Source organism: Oncorhynchus tshawytscha, linkage group LG03 (assembly GCF_018296145.1).
Source record: "Oncorhynchus tshawytscha isolate Ot180627B linkage group LG03, Otsh_v2.0, whole genome shotgun sequence".
Taxonomy (NCBI): domain Eukaryota; kingdom Metazoa; phylum Chordata; class Actinopteri; order Salmoniformes; family Salmonidae; genus Oncorhynchus; species Oncorhynchus tshawytscha.
Window position 1 is genome coordinate 75939681 of NC_056431.1, and position 20252 is coordinate 75959932.

The 20252-nt window shown below is 44.0% G+C and overlaps 1 protein-coding gene across 4 annotated transcripts; it reads left to right on the forward strand.

Annotated features, from left to right (window-relative positions):
- The first annotated feature begins 2609 nt into the window (after positions 1 to 2609).
- LOC112243448 (guanylate-binding protein 1-like) lies at positions 2610 to 19881 on the forward strand. Of its 4 annotated transcripts, none has more exons than XM_042320009.1 (6): positions 2610 to 3154; positions 7970 to 8117; positions 8822 to 9067; positions 11008 to 11110; positions 16445 to 16593; positions 19544 to 19881. In XM_042320009.1, the coding sequence occupies exons 2-6, from the start codon at positions 7983 to 7985 to the stop codon at positions 19772 to 19774; spliced, it is 864 nt and encodes a 287-aa protein (XP_042175943.1). In that variant the 5' UTR covers positions 2610 to 3154; positions 7970 to 7982; the 3' UTR covers positions 19775 to 19881. The 4 variants fall into 4 exon arrangements, with proteins under 4 accessions (XP_042175943.1, XP_042175942.1, XP_042175944.1 ...); XM_042320008.1 differs by having other exon boundaries at positions 2610 to 3142; XM_042320010.1 differs by lacking the exon at positions 7970 to 8117 and having other exon boundaries at positions 2612 to 3154.
- The last annotated feature ends 371 nt before the right edge of the window (positions 19882 to 20252 follow it).

The following is a 20252-nucleotide window of genomic DNA, read 5'->3' on the forward strand; positions in this document are numbered from 1 at the left end:
TTGGTTGGACCGGAGGACGGTACGGTGCTGGTGGAAAGCTATGGCTGGCAACAACACCTGACTCCGTACTTCAGGCCACTGCCACAGGTGAAGCAGTACCAGCACTTCAGGTGAATATCATTTACTTTGCATTGTATGAGGTTATTCTTCTTATCTAATATCGGGAGGTGAATTGATGTTGTGCAAGTGTAACAGTATAACTTTAGACCGGCCCCTCGCCCATACCCGGGCGCGAACCAGGGACCCTCTGCACACACCAACAGTCACCCTCGAAGCATCGTTACCCATCGTTGCACAAAAGCCACGGCCCTTGCAGAGCAAGGGGAACCACTACTTCAAGGTCTCAAAGCAAGTGACGTCACCGATTGAAATGCTATTTAGCGCGCACCACCGCTAACTAAACTAGCCGTTTCACATCCGTTACACAAGGTTGCAATGTCTTCTGAATTCTTTGAGGGTTATTTCCTGTTTAACTTCGACGCTCTGGAGCCATAGATGGCTGTACAAGCACCACCTGGACTGGACACAGCTAGACAAACGTATCTTTTTGAGAAGATCAGGAAGTTTTGTGATGAAGAGGCTATGGGCATCACATGCCCTGCACCAAAGTCAAGGACAGGACAGAAACAGGCTCTTTGATTATAGATTCCCTTGTTCATGCGTGGTTCGGACAGACCAGTCATCAGCACTATCTGCAGTGCCTCTATTCAAATGACTCTCTCCTAACACACATATGTTGCTGCTACTATAGTTTTTTCATCCAGCTGCTCAGACACTTTACCCCTGATTGTATGCATATAACTTCATCTGTCACTGATATTGTTATTGATATGGTTCTTGTACATACTGTATATTATTTTATTTATATTGAACTATCTATTTCTGATATTGCTAGTATGCATGTAACCATTTGGCTGTATCGTTTACACCTTCTGTAGAGACCCATCCACTTGGCAAAGATGTGGCTGAGGAATATAGCATTTCTCTCTTATGATCCATTCATTTAGACAAGTGTGTCTGGGTAAGCGTCATCTAATATTTATAATATATTTTTATATGAACACTTTCTGTTTACCTGGAATTTTTCATTATTGTAGGCCACTACTTTTACCACTTTTAGTCTTAATCTTTACTACACTACTCAGCACATGACCTCACATGTAAATCCTTCAAGAGATGGGCGGGGCTAAAACTTTAGAGGGTGTGAACGATGCTGAATGGGTGTAGACAAAGAAGAGTTCTCCAGTAGTAGTACCAAAACATTCAAAGGCCGTTTTCTCAAAATTGAGGTTACATGTATATCAACTTTCAAAGCAGAATTACTTTCCCATTGTTCCTCAAAAATGCAGTGTTTGATATACCATGTTGTTTCTCTGTGTCTCTGCTTATATCCAATATAAAAAATACAATTTAAAATGTTGCTACGTAAGATCGAATCAAGGTGGTCGGTCAAATACACTATACTGTTATTTCTGTACATGAGTATCCACACTCTAAGATATAAATGTCTCCTCAATCACTGAAAACGTGTGCTTCTTATTGTAGGTCATAGAGAAGAGATACTTCACAAGAGTCCCAAGTCAAGTAAGTAAGTGTTTGTCTTTGTGTCCATAACAAACATGCAACACTGGTCCGGTCTTTGCCCTGTTGAAACCATTAATTTATCAGCTCTCGACTTGAAACATAAAACCATCTCCCTTTCTCTCTCCAGATGACAGGTTTCACAGAGAGGAAACCCTTTGACTTCAGAAGCCCCCACTCTGACTGGGAGTAACAACACAGGTCTCTGTGGTTTCAGCATCATGCCTCTGTGCAGTCTCTCACTCAACAGGTCAACATCCCTTTATTTCTCTCTCAATGACATTTGTGTGTAAATACTTGACCAGTTAATTGTTTTTGACTGCAATTGAGTGGACCCCTAAATAGTGGAAGACATCCTGGGTATGCTTGGGGAAATTTTGGTTCAAATGCACACAGTTATAGTTATAGGAATTGATACATTAAATAAGTCATTTTTTTATACTTTCAACAAATGTAATTTATGTAATTGTTATCTTAAATATTTGTTAGCAAATGGATGGTATGTTTTCTGTGAACATCCCATTTTAACACGTAAAATAACAAACATAAAGATGTATTCAGTGTTTTCATTTATTTTCCAATTCTAATTTGCTAAAAAAAAAAAACATGTGTGTAAAATTGAGAGGACATTAATCCACGGACACTAAGGTATTTTCGTCTACACATGGGTGTCCTTGGGACCATCACATTCCTTGGAATAAGTAAGAGCAGACCCTTGGTCCAAGCATGGGATGCTTCCTGTGGTATCGTTGAATAGGAGCCGTCCTTAGTGCTTGTCGATATTTGGTCTAAGAGTTTGACTGCCCATTCCAGGAAATGAAAGCGACTATAAGAAAAACCAGTGTGGATGAGCATACAAGGTGTGTGTGCCCTGCTGTAAACTATGTAGACTCAGGGTGTGTGCTATGAATCACTGTTTTAAAAGTACAGGAACAGATACTAGATTAGATTAGATGACCTTTATTGTCTACTTAAGCAAATAAATCCTTTCTTAAGTTCTCAGCACACAGTCAACTCACATAATGCAGTCAGATACAAACAGATACAAACAATTCAGAGAGAGGGTCAAAAAAGCAGGTCCAGGGACAGGTAGCACATCCGGTGAACAGCTCAGGATTCCATGGCCGCAGACAGAACTGCAGACACTGGATCAGCAGCACAACAAGGTAGCACATCTGGTGAACAGATCAGGGTTACATGGCTGCAGACAGAACAGCAGACACTGGATCAGCAGCACAACAAGGTGGAATGGGAACGTGGACAGCCAGCTACCACCCAGGACACCATCGCGGCCCGTGGAAAAGTATTGTTTGCAGGCCCTCCTATAACCAAATAGAGGATAATCAAGTCCTTATGACAAAAACAACTCTTATCAGTTTGGTTTATAGGCTAATGAGTTACCTCAATCCTGATCAAATTATCAAACACTTTCACTTTCACTGTATATGCGTTCTATAAAAGCTGCATGATTTGAGCTGTAGACCACTATTCAAGAAGAGCCTGAAACATCTCAAACGATTCTGCAAGCAACCTGCCTGCCGAAAGCATCTACTCCTTCAAGGTAATTCTGCATGTAAGTCAATCTCTAGGAGGACTACATCTGTAGCTCTGTCCATTGTATTACTGTACCACTGTACCACTCCTTTGTATTACTGTACCACTGTACCATGCCATTGTATTACAAGAAATTGTTGCTCATTCAAGGCCCCACACGGGAGTCTTTCAATGGTGAACGCCTTATGCCAGACAAATTAAATTAAATGTTTAAAGGATTTCCTTTTTTGAAAATTGTCAGCGAGCAAAGAAAAATAGCTGGGAAGGCTATGTTGGTTTCTAGTTAGAGTTTGAAATACTTGCTATATTAGAAGTTATAGGTTACATGTATGAGGAATATATATGCTGGTGTCAATGGAGGGTGAATAAAAGCCAGGGGCCTGAAGAGTTACTAGGTAAGAGAAAAGGCAATCACACTGATAAGGGTAGATAGCTGTGGATTAGTGATGAAATGGGGGCTGAGGTCAGGTCAGGTCACATGAAGTGGGAAGGAACAGTTTATTACCCACATCACTTAACTTCCTGCCTAGCAACACAGGTGTAATGTTTAGAGAGAAGGAGGAGACTATAAATACTGGTGCTGGTGGGAGCATGTCTTTTGTCTGAACCTGGTTTTAGCTTTTCCTAGTTGTCCGTCAGGTTCTAAATAAACAGAGTAAAAATTAACAGCTAAAAGAGGCATCCAACCGGGAACATACTGGTTTAATCAACGTTGAATCAACGTTATTTCAACAACAACAACAAAAAGCAATGTGATGACATTGAATCAATTTGGAAAACTGAAATTTCATAATAATAACTTTTAATTTCAATCAATTGACATGGTTCCCATTTTTGTTGATTTCAGGTTGAATTCACGTTAGTCGACAACTCAATTAAATATAAAAATCAAAACCAGACGTTAAACTGAAGTCTTAGACCAATTGGATAGTTTGGCCGTAATCCAAGAGGATGATAATCTGAAGGATGATGTGCAACTCCATATTGGAAGCTTGAGGACATCATATTTGCTATAATTTTAATTTTTCAAATATTTTTGATGAAATTTGAAGAGGGGCATTTGTTAAACATTTAATAAAATGTTTATGGCCTTAGGCTAGAAAAAAATATGCCAGGTGTTCACCATTGAAAGTCTACCCATGTGAATGATTAAAATATAATATGACAGACAAGTAGTGATTTATAATCCTTCTAAAAGCTAATTAATTGCTCTTAAAAATTATAAAAGTCAAGAAATACAATTTGGATTATTGTAACAGCTGCATAATGCAGTAAGATAATTAACATTTATTGAGTAGCTGGCTTCTAATATAAATTAAACAAATGCCCAACTATTTCCAAACATTCAATGAATGCTTGAACATTTGAAAAATGAAAATATGGATGTGCTCGCTTGTCACAAATGTGTTTGTAAAATGGAAAGTTGGAGTCGAAAAGCAAGTACGGGGAATTGAACATAAGGAACAGATTCCTGAAGTAGGGGGAACAGACCTGGGGAACAGACAGACATAGACATACAAACATTAATCCTGAAGCAGGGGGAACAGACAGATATAGACAAACAAACATTAATCCTGAAGCAGGGGGAACAGACAGATATAGACAAACAAACATTAATCCTGAAGCAGGGGGAACAGACAGATATAGACAAACAAACATTAATCCTGAAGCAGGGGAACAGACAGATATAGACAAACAAACATTACTCCTGAAGCAGGGGGAACAGACAGATATAGACAAACAAACATTACTCCTGAAGCAGGGGAACAGACCTGGGGAACAGACAGATATAGACAAACAAACATTAATCCTGAAGCAGGGGGAACAGACAGATATAGACAAACAAACATTACTCCTGAAGCAGGGGGAACAGACAGATATAGACAAACAAACATTACTCCTGAAGCAGGGGGAACAGACCTGGGGAACAGACAGATATAGACAAACAAACATTAATCCTGAAGCAGGGGGAACAGACAGATATAGACAAACAAACATTAATCCTGAAGCAGGGGGAACAGACAGATATAGACAAACAAACATTAATCCTGAAGCAGGGGAACAGACAGATATAGACAAACAAACATTAATCCTGAAGCAGGGGGAACAGACAGACATAGACATACAAACATTAATCCTGAAGCAGGGGAACAGACAGATATAGACAAACAAACATTAATCCTGAAGCAGGGGAACAGACAGATATAGACATACAAACATTAATCCTGAAGCAGGGGGAACAGACAGATATAGACAAACAAACATTAATCCTGAAGCAGGGGGAACAGACAGATAGACAAACAAACATTAATCCTGAAGCAGGGGGAACAGACATATAGACAAACAAACATTAATCCTGAAGCAGGGGGAACAGACAGATATAGACAAACAAACATTAATCCTGAAGCAGGGGGAACAGACAGATATAGACAAACAAACATTACTCCTAAAGCAGGGGGAACAGACCTGGGGAACAGACAGATATAGACATACAAACATTAATCCTGAAGCAGGGGGAACAGACAGATATAGACAAACAAACATTACTCCTAAAGCAGGGGGAACAGACCTGGGGAACAGACAGATATAGACATACAAACATTAATCCTGAAGCAGGGGGAACAGACAGATATAGACATACAAACATTAATCCTAAAGCAGGGGTAACAGACCTGGGGAACAGACAGATATAGACAAACAAACATTAATCCTGAAGCAGGGGAACAGACAGATATAGACAAACAAACATTACTCCTGAAGCAGGGGGAACAGACAGATATAGACAAACAAACATTAATCCTGAAGCAGGGGGAACAGACAGATATAGACAAACAAACATTAATCCTGAAGCAGGGGAACAGACAGATATAGACAAACAAACATTACTCCTGAAGCAGGGGGAACAGACCTGGGGAACAGACAGATATAGACATACAAACATTAATCCTGAAGCAGGGGGAACAGACAGATATAGACAAACAAACATTACTCCTAAAGCAGGGGGAACAGACCTGGGGAACAGACAGATATAGACATACAAACATTAATCCTGAAGCAGGGGGAACAGACAGATATAGACATACAAACATTAATCCTAAAGCAGGGGTAACAGACCTGGGGAACAGACAGATATAGACAAACAAACATTAATCCTGAAGCAGGGGGAACAGACAGATATAGACAAACAAACATTACTCCTGAAGCAGGGGGAACAGACAGATATAGACAAACAAACATTAATCCTGAAGCAGGGGGAACAGACAGATATAGACAAACAAACATTAATCCTGAAGCAGGGGGAACAGACAGATATAGACAAACAAACATTACTCCTGAAGCAGGGGGAACAGACCTGGGGAACAGACAGATATAGACATACAAACATTAATCCTGAAGCAGGGGGAACAGACCTGGGGAACAGACAGATATAGGGGAGGTAATGACACAGGTGATTGAGTCCAGGTGAGTCCAATAATCGCTGATGCGCATGACGGGGGGAAGGCAGAAGTATGTAATGTTGGGGAGCCTGGCGCCTTCGAGCGCCAGGTATTTTGGTATTTTATTTGGATCCCGGTTAGCTGTTGCAAAAGCAGCAGCTACTCTTCCTGGGGTTCCACACAGAACACAGAACACAGAACACAGAACACAGAACACAGAACATGAAACATAATACAGAATGACATAATACAGAACATCATTAGACAAGAACAGCTCAAAGACAGAACTGCATAGGGAGTGGGAGCAGGTGTGACAGAAAATATCATATTTTTACTCAAGGGTGTATATGAACACATTTTTATGAGATTTAATAGTCCTACAATGGTCAATTCCTTTGTAAAAGTCCATAAAAATGTCAATTGAATTCCAGAAAGTCAATGGATTCCAGACAGTTTTGAAATTCAAGTATTCAGGTCATGTTAAAAATCTGAGGTGGATTGGGCATGTACGTTGCTACAGGTAATCAACTTGGTGGAACTTGAAGGTGCATCTTCAGGATAATGGGCTGGTCTCATGTACGTTACTACAGGTAATCAACTTGGTGGAACTTGAAGGTGCATCTTCAGGATAATGGGCTGGTCTCATGTACGTTGCTACAGGTAATCAACTTGGTGGAACTTGAAGGTGCATCTTCAGGATAATGGGCTGGTCTCATGTACGTTGCTACAGGTAATCAACTTGGTGGAACTTGAAGGTGCATCTTCAGGATAATGGGCTGGTCTCATGTACGTTGCTACAGGTAATCAACTTGGTGGAACTTGAAGGTGCATCTTCAGGATAATGGGCTGGTCTCATGTACGTTGCTACAGGTAATCAACTTGGTGGAACTTGAAGGTGCATCTTCAGGATAATGGGCTGGTCTCATGTACGTTGCTACAGGTAATCAACTTGGTGGAACTTGAAGGTGCATCTTCAGGATAATGGGCTGGTCTCATGTACGTTGCTACAGGTAATCAACTTGGTGGAACTTGAAGGTGCATCTTCAGGATAATGGGCTGGTCTCATGTACGTTGCTACAGGTAATCAACTTGGTGGAACTTGAAGGTGCATCTTCAGGATAATGGGCTGGTCTCATGTACGTTGCTACAGGTAATCAACTTGGTGGAACTTGAAGGTGCATCTTCAGGATAATGGGCTGGTCTCATGTACGTTGCTACAGGTAATCAACTTGGTGGAACTTGAAGGTGCATCTTCAGGATAATGGGCTGGTCTCATGGGAGAAAAAAACATGTTTTAATTGATACGGGTGAGAGGTAAATAGCCCATGGTCCTTTAAGAAATGTTATTATGATTTTTTATCATTATTTGGCTAATTGGCTGCTGTACCATTTCAAAGATACCAGCTCAAAATGAACCCAAGTGTTAGAGAGTTCTGGTTCCAGTCCGGCCCGGCCAAAAAACAGGAGACGCTCCACTCTTCAAGAACTGAGAAAATAAAGGATCTCCAGACTACAGTGATGAGGGAACCAGTGTATCTGATTGAGGTGAGACGTTGGTTTGTTAGGGAGTGAACGTTATTTATATTGAGGGATACCTGGATGGCCGTCCACCTGAGGAAAATATGTTTAAAATATATTTTTTCCCTGGACCTCCCCCGAGGGTTTGAAAAACAAACATGTAACCCTCCCAAAATGACAATTAAAACAAAGTAGCAGGGAATATTACATCCCTTTTTAGTAGGCAATCAAGGTTGCAGTCCTGGGGCCGGATTCACAAAAACACTTCTTATTCAAAAATAACTAAAGAATCTTCTTAAGAAAAACAGTAAGAATATCATGAGGGTAACAATTGTGATTGCTCCCTTAGACAGGGCACCATCTGGACAAATGATTTGTACTTTTAGTTAGTTCTATTGTTTATTTGTTCTATTGTATTCCATGTTTGGGAATTGAAATATACAGATAATTTTTCTTTCACATGTAGCAATATTAACTTAAAGGTTTAAATCATATATTGAAGATGTAAAGTACCATTTAAGGGTATCATAATAACAACACCAGTACGCTTAATATATTTTATTTGTACTTTAATTCAAAGAAAATACATTAAATATATTAAAAGTGTGTCCAATTTAGTATGACAAATAATAAGTATATATATATATAAAATAATCTAAAAGTATTGGGATGGCCACAACTCAATATAAACAGTTCAATAAGATGTGCCCCACTCTTTCCGATTTAAAAAGGCGACTCACCAAAGATTGCACAATTCAACCGCCCTCGGTTATGTCCAGTCTGACCCAGCAGTTTCTACAGTGATGATGGAGGAACCAGTGTGTCGGATTAAGAACGACATCGCTCGTGTGTTTGCGCCCCTGGAGGACGCTTTGAGTCATGGATCCTATATTCACCCAGGGGGTTACAAAGACTTCCATGACAACCTACAGGAGCTAACCAGGCAATACAGAACAGAGAGAGGCAGGGGAGTTATGGTATGTATGAGGACGGGTGGGGACGTGGGGGGTCACGGGGACGGGGACCAGACCGGGGGACGGGGCAATACAGAACAGAGAGAGGCAGGGGAGTTATGGTATGTATGAGGACGGGTGGGGACGTGGGGGGTCACGGGGACGGGGACCAGACCGGGGGACGGGGCAACACAGAACAGAGAGAGGCAGGGGAGTTATGGTATGTATGAGGACGGGTGGGGACGTGGGGGGTCACGGGGACGGGGACCAGACCGGGGGACGGGGCAACACAGAACAGAGAGAGGCAGGGGAGTTATGGTATGTATGAGGACGGGTGGGGACGTGGGGGGGTCACGGGGGGGGGGACATGGGGGCACGGGGACGGGGACCAGAAGGGGGGGGGGGGGGGACGGGGACGGGGGACATGGGGGCAATACAGAACAGAGAGAGGCAGGGGATGGTATGTATGAGGACGGGGGGGACGGGGGGTCACGGGGACGAGGGGACATGGGGGCACGGGGACGGGGACCAGACGGGGGGACGGGGGGGTACGGGGACGAGGGGGACATGGGGGCAATACAGAACAGAGAGAGGCAGGGGAGTTATGGTATGTATGAGGACGGGTGGGGACGTGGGGGGTCACGGGGGCGAGGGGGACATGGGGGCACGGGGACGGGGACCAGACCGGGGGACGGGGCAATACAGAACAGAGAGAGGCAGGGGAGTTATGGTATGTATGAGGACGGGTGGGGACGTGGGGGGTCACGGGGACGAGGACCAGACCGGGGGACGGGGACCAGACGGGGGGACGGGGCAATACAGAACAGAGAGAGGCAGGGGAGTTATGGTATGTATGAGGACGGGTGGGACGTGGGGGGGTCACGGGGACGAGGGGGACATGGGGGCACGGGGACGGGGACCAGACGGGGGGGACGGGGGGTACGGGGACGAGGGGGACATGGGGGCAATACAGAACAGAGAGAGGCAGGGAGTTATGGTATGTATGAGGACGGGTGGGGACGTGGGGGGGGGGGTCACGGGGACGAGGGGGACATGGGGGCACGGGGACGGGGACCAGACGGGGGGGACGGGGGGTACGGGGACGAGGGGGACATGGGGGCAATACAGAACAGAGAGAGGCAGGGGAGTTATGGTATGTATGAGGACGGGTGGGGACGGGGGGGTCACGGGGACGAGGGGGACATGGGGGCACGGGGACCAGACCGGGGGACGGGGCAATACAGAACAGAGAGAGGCAGGGGAGTTATGGTATGTATGAGGACGGGTGGGGACGTGGGGGTCACGGGGACGAGGACCAGACCGGGGGACGGGGACCAGACGGGGGACGGGGCAATACAGAACAGAGAGAGGCAGGGGAGTTATGGTATGTATGAGGACGGGTGGGGACGTGGGGGGTCACGGGGACGAGGGGGACATGGGGGCACGGGGACGGGGACCAGACGGGGGGACGGGGGGTACGGGGACGAGGGGGACATGGGGGCACGGGGACCAGACCGGGGGACGGGGACCAGACGGGGGTACGGAGACGGGGGATGGGGGGGGACGGGGGGACGGGGACCAGACGGGGATGGGGGATACAGGGGACGGGGACCAGACGGGGGGGGGACGGGGACGGGGGACGGGACCAGACGCGGGGACGGGGGGAGACGGGGACCAGACGGGGATGGGGGATACAGGGGATGGGAACGGGGGGTCGGGATGGGGGGACGGGGACGGGGGGTACGGGGACGGGGACCAGACGAGGGGTACGGGGACGGGGGACGGGGACCAGGCGGGGATGGGGGATACAGGGGACGGGAACGGGGGGGGTCAGGACGGGGGGGACTAGCATTTAAACACATGTCCATGTTTCATACAATAATCATGTAACTGCTCTTAGGTGCTCTAGCCCTTTTAATAGCTGCTCTGGTGTTATTTGTGTGTGTGTGTGTGTGTGTTTTCAGAGTGAGGAACTATTGAGAGACTATCTGGATGAGAAGGCTAGAGTGGGGAACACTATCCTCTTGGTCGACCAGACTCTCAGCAAAGAAGAACACAAAAGTGAAGGTAAAATCTGTATCATAATTACTCTGCCATTTGAGTTGTGTGATCAGTTCCAAATGGCATAGACTATTAACAATCAAATAATTAACTTACATTTAAAAACAAAAAATCAACTGGGGGGGGCAGGAAATGGAAAACAAAAAAAACATTAAGGCTTTGTACATGTTTCCAAATCAAAGTTTTGGGCTGAGAATCACAAGAGGCTGCTAAAGGGAGAACGGCTCATAATAATGGCCGGAATGGAGCAAGTGGAATGGCATCGAACACCTGGTAACCATGGAAACCGTATGTTTGATGCCAGTGTGTTTTCTTCAATGGGACTTGCTTATTAACAATTCTCATCAATTCTTTCATAAACACAATCAGTGCTATTTCAGGGTCATCCTCACTCTTTGGGGCGGCAGGTAGCCTAGAGTGGTTAGAGTGTTGGGCCAGTAACCAAAAGGTTGCTAGATTGAATCCCTAAGCTGACAATGTAAAAAAGCTGTTGTTCTGCCCCTGAACAAGGCAGTTAACCCACTGTTCCTAGACCAGTTAACCCACTGTTCCTAGACCAGTTAACCCACCGTTCCTAGACCAGTTAACCCACTGTTCCTAGACCAGTTAACCCCACTGTTCCTAGACCAGTTAACCCACTGTTCCTAGACCAGTTAACCCACCGTTCCTAGACCAGTTAACCCACTGTTCCTAGACCAGTTAACCCACCGTTCCTAGACCAGTTAACCCACTGTTCCTAGACCAGTTAACCCACCGTTCCTAGACCAGTTAACCCACTGTTCCTAGACCAGTTAACCCACTGTTCCACTGTTCCTAGACCAGCTAACCCTCTGTTTCACTGTTCCTAGACCAGTTAACCCACTGTTCCTAGACCAGTTAACCCACCGTTCCTAGACCAGTTAACCCACTGTTCCTAGACCAGTTAACCCACTGTTCCACTGTTCCTAGACCAGTTAACCCTCTGTTTCACTGTTCCTAGACCAGTTAACCCACTGTTCCTAGACCAGTTAACCCACCGTTCCTAGACCAGTTAACCCACTGTTCCTAGACCAGTTAACCCACTGTTCCTAGACCAGTTACCCCACTGTTCCTAGACCAGTTAACCCACCGTTCCTAGGCTGTCATTGTAAATAAGAATTTCTTCTTAACTGACTTGTTAAATAAAATAAAAACTACACACTTCTTAACTTCATCCACAAATGAGTCCTGATTCAACCCCTTGTAGGAACTTCTGTAGAATACCTTCGGTAAAAAACTACAACCTAGTGCCACTGATAAATCTTGAGAACAATTTTCAAAATATGATCATTACAGGTTGATGTGGTGCTGAACCTATGCTCAGGTTGGTAGTGTCATAACCTGGGTCAGGTTACATACTGTATTTTGTCCACAGAAAGAAGATTTGTGCTTAGCGGACAATACATTTCCCTGTTTTCATCAGATTCCTTATCCAACATTTCACAAATTTCATGAAGATATTTCACATCAGCACTATGTAGCATCAGCGTGCTAGTTTATGTTTCTAATGTGGTAAATGTACCGACAGAGCTTCTATTTCATTCAAAATGAAGTCCTTGCATTGTTTGGGTGGAATCGATAAAAGACAGTGCTGTGCAGTCGTCTTCATCGACCTGGCCAAGGCTTTTGAATGTCAATCACCTTATTCTTATCGGCAGACTCAACAGCTTTGGTTTCTCAAATGACTGCCTCGCCTGGATCACCAACTACTTCTCAGATAGAGTTATGTGTGTCAAATTGGAGGGCCTGTTGTCCGGACCTCTGGCAGTCTCTATGGGGGTACCACAGGGTTCAATTCTCGGGCCGACTCTTTTCTTTGTATATATCAATGATGTCGCTCTTGCTGCAGGTGATTCCCTGATCCACCTCTACACAGACGACACCATTCTGTATACATCTGGCACTTCCTTGGACTGTATTAACTAACCTCCAAACAAGCTTCAATGCCATACAACACACCTTCTGTGGCCTCCAACTGCTCTTAAACTCTATTAAAACCAAATGCATGCTTTCATCCGTTTGCTGCCCTCACCTGCCCGCCCGACTTACATCACTACTCTGGACGGTTCTGACTTAGAATATGTGGGCAACTACAAATACCTAGGTGTCTGGCTAGACTGTAAACTCTCCTTCCAGACTCATATTAAACATCTCCAATCCAAAATTAAATCTAGAATCGGCTTCCTATTTCGTAACAAAGCCTCCTTCACTCATGCTGCCAAACATACCCTCGTAAAACTGACTATCCTACCATTCCTCGACTTCGGCGATGTCATTTAAAAAATAGCTTCCAATACTCTACTCAGCAAACTGGATGCAGTTTATCACAGTGCCATCCGTTTTGTTACTAAAGCACCTTATACCACCCACCACTGCGACCTGTATGCTCTAGTCGGCTGGCCCTCGCTACATATTCGTCACCAGAACCACTGGCTCCAGTTCATCTATAAGTCTATGCTAGGTAAAGCTCCGGCTTATCTCAGCTCACTGGTCACGATAACAATACCCACCCGTAGCACGTGCTCCAGTAGGTATTTCACACTGGTCATACCCAAAGCCAACACGTCATTGGCCGCCTTTCCTTCCAGTTCTCTGCTGCCAATGACTGGAAAGAATTGCAAAAATTGCTGAAGCTGGAGACTTATGTTTCCCTAACTTTAAACATCAGCTATCTGAGCAGTTAACTGATCGCTCCAGCTGTACATAGCCCATCTGTAAATAGCCCATCCAATCTACCTACCTCATCCCCATATTGTTTTTATTTACTTTTCTGCTCTTTGCACACCAGTATTTCTACTTGCACATCATCATCTTCATCTGCTCATCTATCACAGTAAAGAGACAAAATGGAGGCTATATTCCTGTAAAGAGACAAAATGGAGGCTATATACAGTAAAGAGACAATATGGAGGCTATATACAGTAAAGAGACAATATGGAGGCTATATACAAGGGGTACCGGTACCAGGTAAATGTACTGGGGTACAGGTTAGTTGATGTACAGTACATGTAGGGTGGCTACATACAGGGGGTAACGGTACAGGTACCAGGTCAATGTGGGGGGTACAGGTACCAGGTCAATGTGGGGGTACAGGTACCAGGTCAATGTGGGGGGTACAGGTACCAGGTCAATGTGGGGGTACAGGTACCAGGTCAATGTGGGGGGTACAGGTACCAGGTCAATGTGCAGGGGTACCGGTACCAGGTAAATATGCAGGGGTACCGGTACCAGGTCAATGTGGGGGTACCGGTACCAGGTCAATGTGCAGGGGTACCGGTACCAGGTCAATGTGCAGGGGTACAGGTACCAGGTCAATGTGGGGGTACAGGTACCAGGTTAATGTGGGGGGGGTACAGGTACCAGGTTAATGTACAGGGGTACCGGTACCAGGTCAATGTGCAGGGGTACAGGTACCAGGTCAATGTGGGGGGGTACAGGTACCAGGTCAATGTGCAGGGGTACAGGTTAGTTGTACCATCAACTGAATTTTGCTCGGCCCGGAGTTCCCCTGAAGTTACCCCTCGTGTACATTTTACCAGTAGGTGTATGGTCTGATGAGTCTTCAAGGGTTCCCTGGGTACAGGCCAATATCTTTCTGAGCTTCAATTTACCTTTACTGCCTGGCAGAAAGCCTTCGTTGAATTGAAGATGTTTAATGCAGGTTTAAAAAAAAAAAAGTTTATGCTATATTCTAAATCACATTAAAAAAAAAACATTCTGAGGATTTGTGCACTCACTGATCATATCTGGGCATCTGGATTGACGAACAGGCTTTCCTACACAAAACATGTTGACGAGTTAGTTAAAAGAAATTGAGAATTAAAATAGGCTTCCTGTACAAGAACAGATCATGCCTTTCATTAAATAGACGAAATAAATAATTCAATCAAAATTTATTCCATAATCGACTATGGCAATATGATCTAAACCAGTGGTGCGCAACTCCTCCAGGGCCTGATTGGAGTCACACTTTTCCTCCATCCGTAGCAAACACAGATGATTAATACAATTGCATTCTAAACTGAAGATCATGATTAGGTGATGATTGGAGTCAGGTGTGTTAGCTGGGGCAAAATTGTGACACCTATCAGGCCCTCGAGGACTGGAATTGCCCACCCCTGATCTAAATTAATGCAGCTTTGTATTGGAGCCCTTAGACACAGTTTACCATAGAGCACTACGTTTTATTAAGGGTGATAGGTTCAGCACACATCACTGCATTTTGTATCAACAAGTAGACTGGCCCTCGTTGAGGTCAAATCAAATCAAATCAAATTTATTTATATAGCCCTTCGTACATCAGCTGATATCTCAAAGTGCTGTACAGAAACCCAGCCTAAAACCCCAAACAGCAAGCAATGCAGGTGTAGAAGCACGGTGGCTAGGAAAAACTCCCTAGAAAGGCTGGAACCTAGGAAGAAACCGAGAGAGGAACCAGGCTCTGAGGGGTGGCCAGTCCTCTTCTGGCTGTGCCGGGTGGAGATTAGAAACCTAGAGAGGAACCAGGCTCTGAGGGGTGGCCAGTCCTCTTCTGGCTGTGCCGGGTGGAGATTAGAAACCTAGAGAGGAACCAGGCTCTGAGGGGTGGCCAGTCCTCTTCTGGCTGTGCCGGGTGGAGATTATAACAGAACAAGGCCAAGATGTTCAAACGTTCATAAATGACCAGCAGGGTCAAATAATAATAAGGCAGAACAGTTGAAACTGGAGCAGCAGCACGGCCAGGTGGACTGGGGACATCACTGCATTTTGTATCAAAAAGTAGACTGGCCCTCTTTGAGGTCTTGTAGATCGATGCATTGCACTTTGTTTATGAAGCCCTCTCACATAAACTCCCACCATACCTTACTACATTGTTGACGTACAGGCATATGGCTGCCAGACCCGGAAACAGGGATGGCTAATATTGGAGATCCTGTAAAAGAGACCTTGGTCTCGGTGTGACTGCCATGTTTAAAAAAATAATACTAATAAAAACTATTTAAAAACAAACATATACAGCGCAAAGCTGAGAGACTTTCAATTGGGATTTCAATTACTTCTGCTGAGTGGGACAATGCCTGAGACCCATTGACAAATTTCCCCTGGTAATAACATTGAATCTGTTTCTGTCGCTGTCTCTCTCTCTCTCTCTCCTCTCTCTCTCTCTCTCTCTCTCTCTCTCGCTCTCTCTCTTTCTCTCTCTGTCTCTCTCTGCCTCTCTCTGCCTCTCTCTGCCTCTCTCTGCCTCTCTCTGCCTCCCTCTCTCTCTCTCTCTCTCTCTGCCTCCCTCTCTCTCTCACCCTCTCTCTCTCTCACCCCCTCTCTCTCTCTTTCTCTCTACAGTGGAGAGGGTGAAGAAGGAGGCAGCAGAACAGGCTCGGAGAGCGGCAGAAGAGCAGATTCAGATTCAGCAACAGCTGATGGAAAAGATTGAGAAAGAACGAGAGATCACCAAACAGGAATATAAACAAGTGCTGGAGGCCAGACTTAAGGTATGGAATGAAGGAGAGGGAGATATTTTCTGTTATCCCTTTCATATATCTAGAGAAAAACCTTTACCACACCATCTTCTTAGCTAACTGGCTAGCCAGTTCAAATAGTGACCACAAATTATGACAACGCATTGACTGCAGCCAACTTATATTCATTATAACAGGAAAATGAACATGCTACAAGATAATTATTTACAAGTTACAAGTTGCTTATATAAATAAATATATTGTATAATAAATAAATATATTGGCACACTTGCACTTTTCTAAAATAGTTCCCTATTCTAAAATAAAACACTTTTTTTTGGTCATCACATGTTGTTATGTGATTGTCAACATTGCAGAAACAAATGTGTTTTGGGAAACTTAAGTAAAGAATTTCATACTACCTTAGACAGGTAGTATTAATGTCAGTTTTAACTATGGCCCTGTAGCAGCTCAGACCTTAGACAGGTAGTATTAATGTCAGTTTTAACTATGGCCTGTTGCAGCTCAGACCTTAGACAGGTAGTATTAATGTCAGTTTTAACTATGGCCTGTTGCAGCTCAGACCTTAGACAGGTAGTATTAATGACTGTGTTAACCATGGCCCTGTAGCAGCTCAGACCTTAGACAGGTAGTATTAATGACTGTGTTAACCATGGCCCTGTAGCAGCTCAGACCTTAGACAGGTAGTATTAATGACTGTGTTAACCATGGCCCTGTAGCAGCTCAGACCTTAGACAGGTAGCATTAATGTCAGTTTTAACTATGGCCCTGTAGCAGCTCAGACCTTAGACAGGTAGTATTAATGACTGTGTTAACTATGGCCCTGTAGCAGCTCAGACCTTAGACAGGTAGTATTAATGTCTGTGTTAACTATGGCCCTGTAGCAGCTCAGACCTTAGACAGGTAGTATTAATGTCTGTGTTAACTCTGGCCCTGTAGCAGCTCAGACCTTAGACAGGTAGTATTAATGACTGTGTTAACTATGGCCCTGTAGCAGCTCAGACCTTAGACAGGTAGTATTAATGACTGTGTTAACTATGGCCCTGTAGCAGCTCAGACCTTAGACAGGTAGTATTAATGACTGTGTTAACTATGGCCCTGTAGCAGCTCAGACCTTAGACAGGTAGTATTAATGACTGTGTTAACTATGGCCCTGTAGCAGCTCAGACCTTAGACAGGTAGTATTAATGACTGTGTTAACTACGACACTGTAGCAGCTCAGTCCTTAGACAGGTAGTATTAATGACTGTGTTAACCATGGCCCTGTAGCAGCTCAGACCTTAGACAGGTAGTATTAATGTCTGTGTTAACTCTGGCCCTGTAGCAGCTCAGACCTTAGACAGGTAGTATTAATGACTGTGTTAACTATGGCCCTGTAGCAGCTCAGACCTTAGACAGGTAGTATTAATGACTGTGTTAACTATGGCCCTGTAGCAGCTCAGACCTTAGACAGGTAGTATTAATGACTGTGTTAACTATGGCCCTGTAGCAGCTCAGACCTTAGACAGGTAGTATTAATGGCTGTGTTAACTACGACACTGTAGCAGCTCAGTCCTTAGACAGGTAGTATTAATGACTGTGTTAACCATGGCCCTGTAGCAGCTCAGACCTTAGACAGGTAGTATTAATGACTGTGTTAACTATGGCCTGTTGCAGCTCAGACCTTAGACAGGTACTATTAATGACTGTGTTAACTATGGCCCTGTAGCAGCTCAGACCTTAGACAGGTAGTATTAATGACTGTGTTAACTCTGGCCCTGTAGCAGCTCAGACCTTAGACAGGTAGTATTAATGACTGTGTTAACTATGGCCCTGTAGCAGCTCAGACCTTAGACAGGTAGTATTAATGACTGTGTTAACTACGACACTGTAGCAGCTCAGTCCTTAGACAGGTAGTATTAATGACTGTGTTAACCATGGCCCTGTAGCAGCTCAGACCTTAGACAGGTAGCATTAATGTCAGTTTTAACTATGGCCCTGTAGCAGCTCAGACCTTAGACAGGTAGTATTAATGTCAGTTTTAACTATGGCCTGTTGCAGCTCAGACCTTAGACAGGTAGTATTAATGACTGTGTTAACTATGGCCCTGTAGCAGCTCAGACCTTAGACAGGTAGCATTAATGTCAGTTTTAACTATGGCCCTGTAGCAGCTCAGACCTTAGACAGGTAGTATTAATGTCAGTTTTAACTATGGCCCTGTAGCAGCTCAGACCTTAGACAGGTAGTATTAATGTCAGTTTTAACTATGGCCCTGTAGCAGCTCAGACCTTAGACAGGTAGTATTAATGTCAGTTTTAACTATGGCCCTGTAGCAGCTCAGACCTTAGACAGGTAGTATTAATGACTGTGTTAACTATGGCCCTGTAGCAGCTCAGACCTTAGACGGTGAAGGTGTGCAAGACATTATGAAATCAGTAGATTATTAAGGTGTTTTGGAGGGCAATGTTCAATCGGCTGTCAAACAAAAAATGGGTCTCCGTTTGTAGGTTATGGGTCTTCCAGCAGGACAGCAACCATAACACATTTAGATATAGCCGTTTCAAATTGTACGGCTCTTTAACTTATTAAAAATAACGGTGGTTTTCTTTCTTTGTATTATCTTCTACCCGATTTATTGTGTTTTATTCTACTACATTCCTTTCACATTTCCACAAACTTCAAAGGGTTTTCTTTCAAATGGTACCAAGAATATGCACATCCTTGCTTCAGGGCCTGAGTTACAGGCAGTTAGATTTCTGGTATGTCATTTTAGGCGAAAATTGGGGAAAAAAGGGTCCGATCCTTTAAAGGATTACGATAGAAACACCAAAAAACTTTAAATGTTCAGAATTAAAATAGTATTATTTTTTAAATTCTACAATCATGGATTTTGTTTAAGAAGATGGTTGAAGCAGGCACACACATTTTTCCTTAAAATCTACGTTTTCTACTTGTTAATTTGTTTTTATTTATTACATTTCAGGAGCTGAAGGACCTAACAGATAAAGGCTTTAAAGAAATAGGAGAATACATGGAGAAAAACAAAAACGCCATTCAAAGTAACGATAATCCAACTCCTCAAAATAATGTCTCCAAAATGTTGGATGGAGTTGGGACTATTTGTTCCTTTGTTCCTGGCGTTGGCACTGCGATTGGGGGCGGTCTTATCGCCAGTGCCAAAGCTTTAGACTACGCTTCAGAACTCGTAAAGTAACTGTCAGATTTGTATAAAATGTGACCGATTATTAATAAAAATATGAGGGAAATATTTTCCCTTAAAATTAAAAAAAAAAAAGACGGTCCTTAGGTTTGTTTTCTGTGTTGGAATGGTGTGGGTCTGTACAGAAACAGAAGGCTGTGAGTGTATACCAGTCATTGTATATATTCATGCAGGTAGACCACTGATTGGCCAGCTTTGCCAAAGATGGCATCATTCTCTATGAGGAAATAGAGCACATTTTTTTTAAACTGTATGTTTGAGATACAAAGTTTGACGTTGTTTAAAAAATATTTTAAAACTCTCCAATTTATGATTTGGCCACAATTCCGAGTATTGGAAGAGTCAACAACAGTATTCCGGTATGAGGTAACAGAATTTGTACGATTTACACTGGACAGTTACTTTAAAGGGGCAACAGCCCAAATGCATACTGTACTTTGTAATGGAAACAAATAAGCGGCACTTGGCCAGC

Excerpts from the sequence above, each read along its gene's own strand:
- LOC112243448 (XM_042320009.1), top strand. The coding sequence starts at position 7,983 with ATGAACCCAAGTGTTAGAGAGTTCTGGTTCCAGTCCGGCCCGGCCAAA. Across the intron at positions 8,118-8,821 it reads AACCAGTGTATCTGATTGAG|GCGACTCACCAAAGATTGCA; the intron begins GTGAGACGTTGG and ends CGATTTAAAAAG. Across the intron at positions 16,594-19,543 it reads TGCTGGAGGCCAGACTTAAG|GAGCTGAAGGACCTAACAGA; the intron begins GTATGGAATGAA and ends ATTACATTTCAG.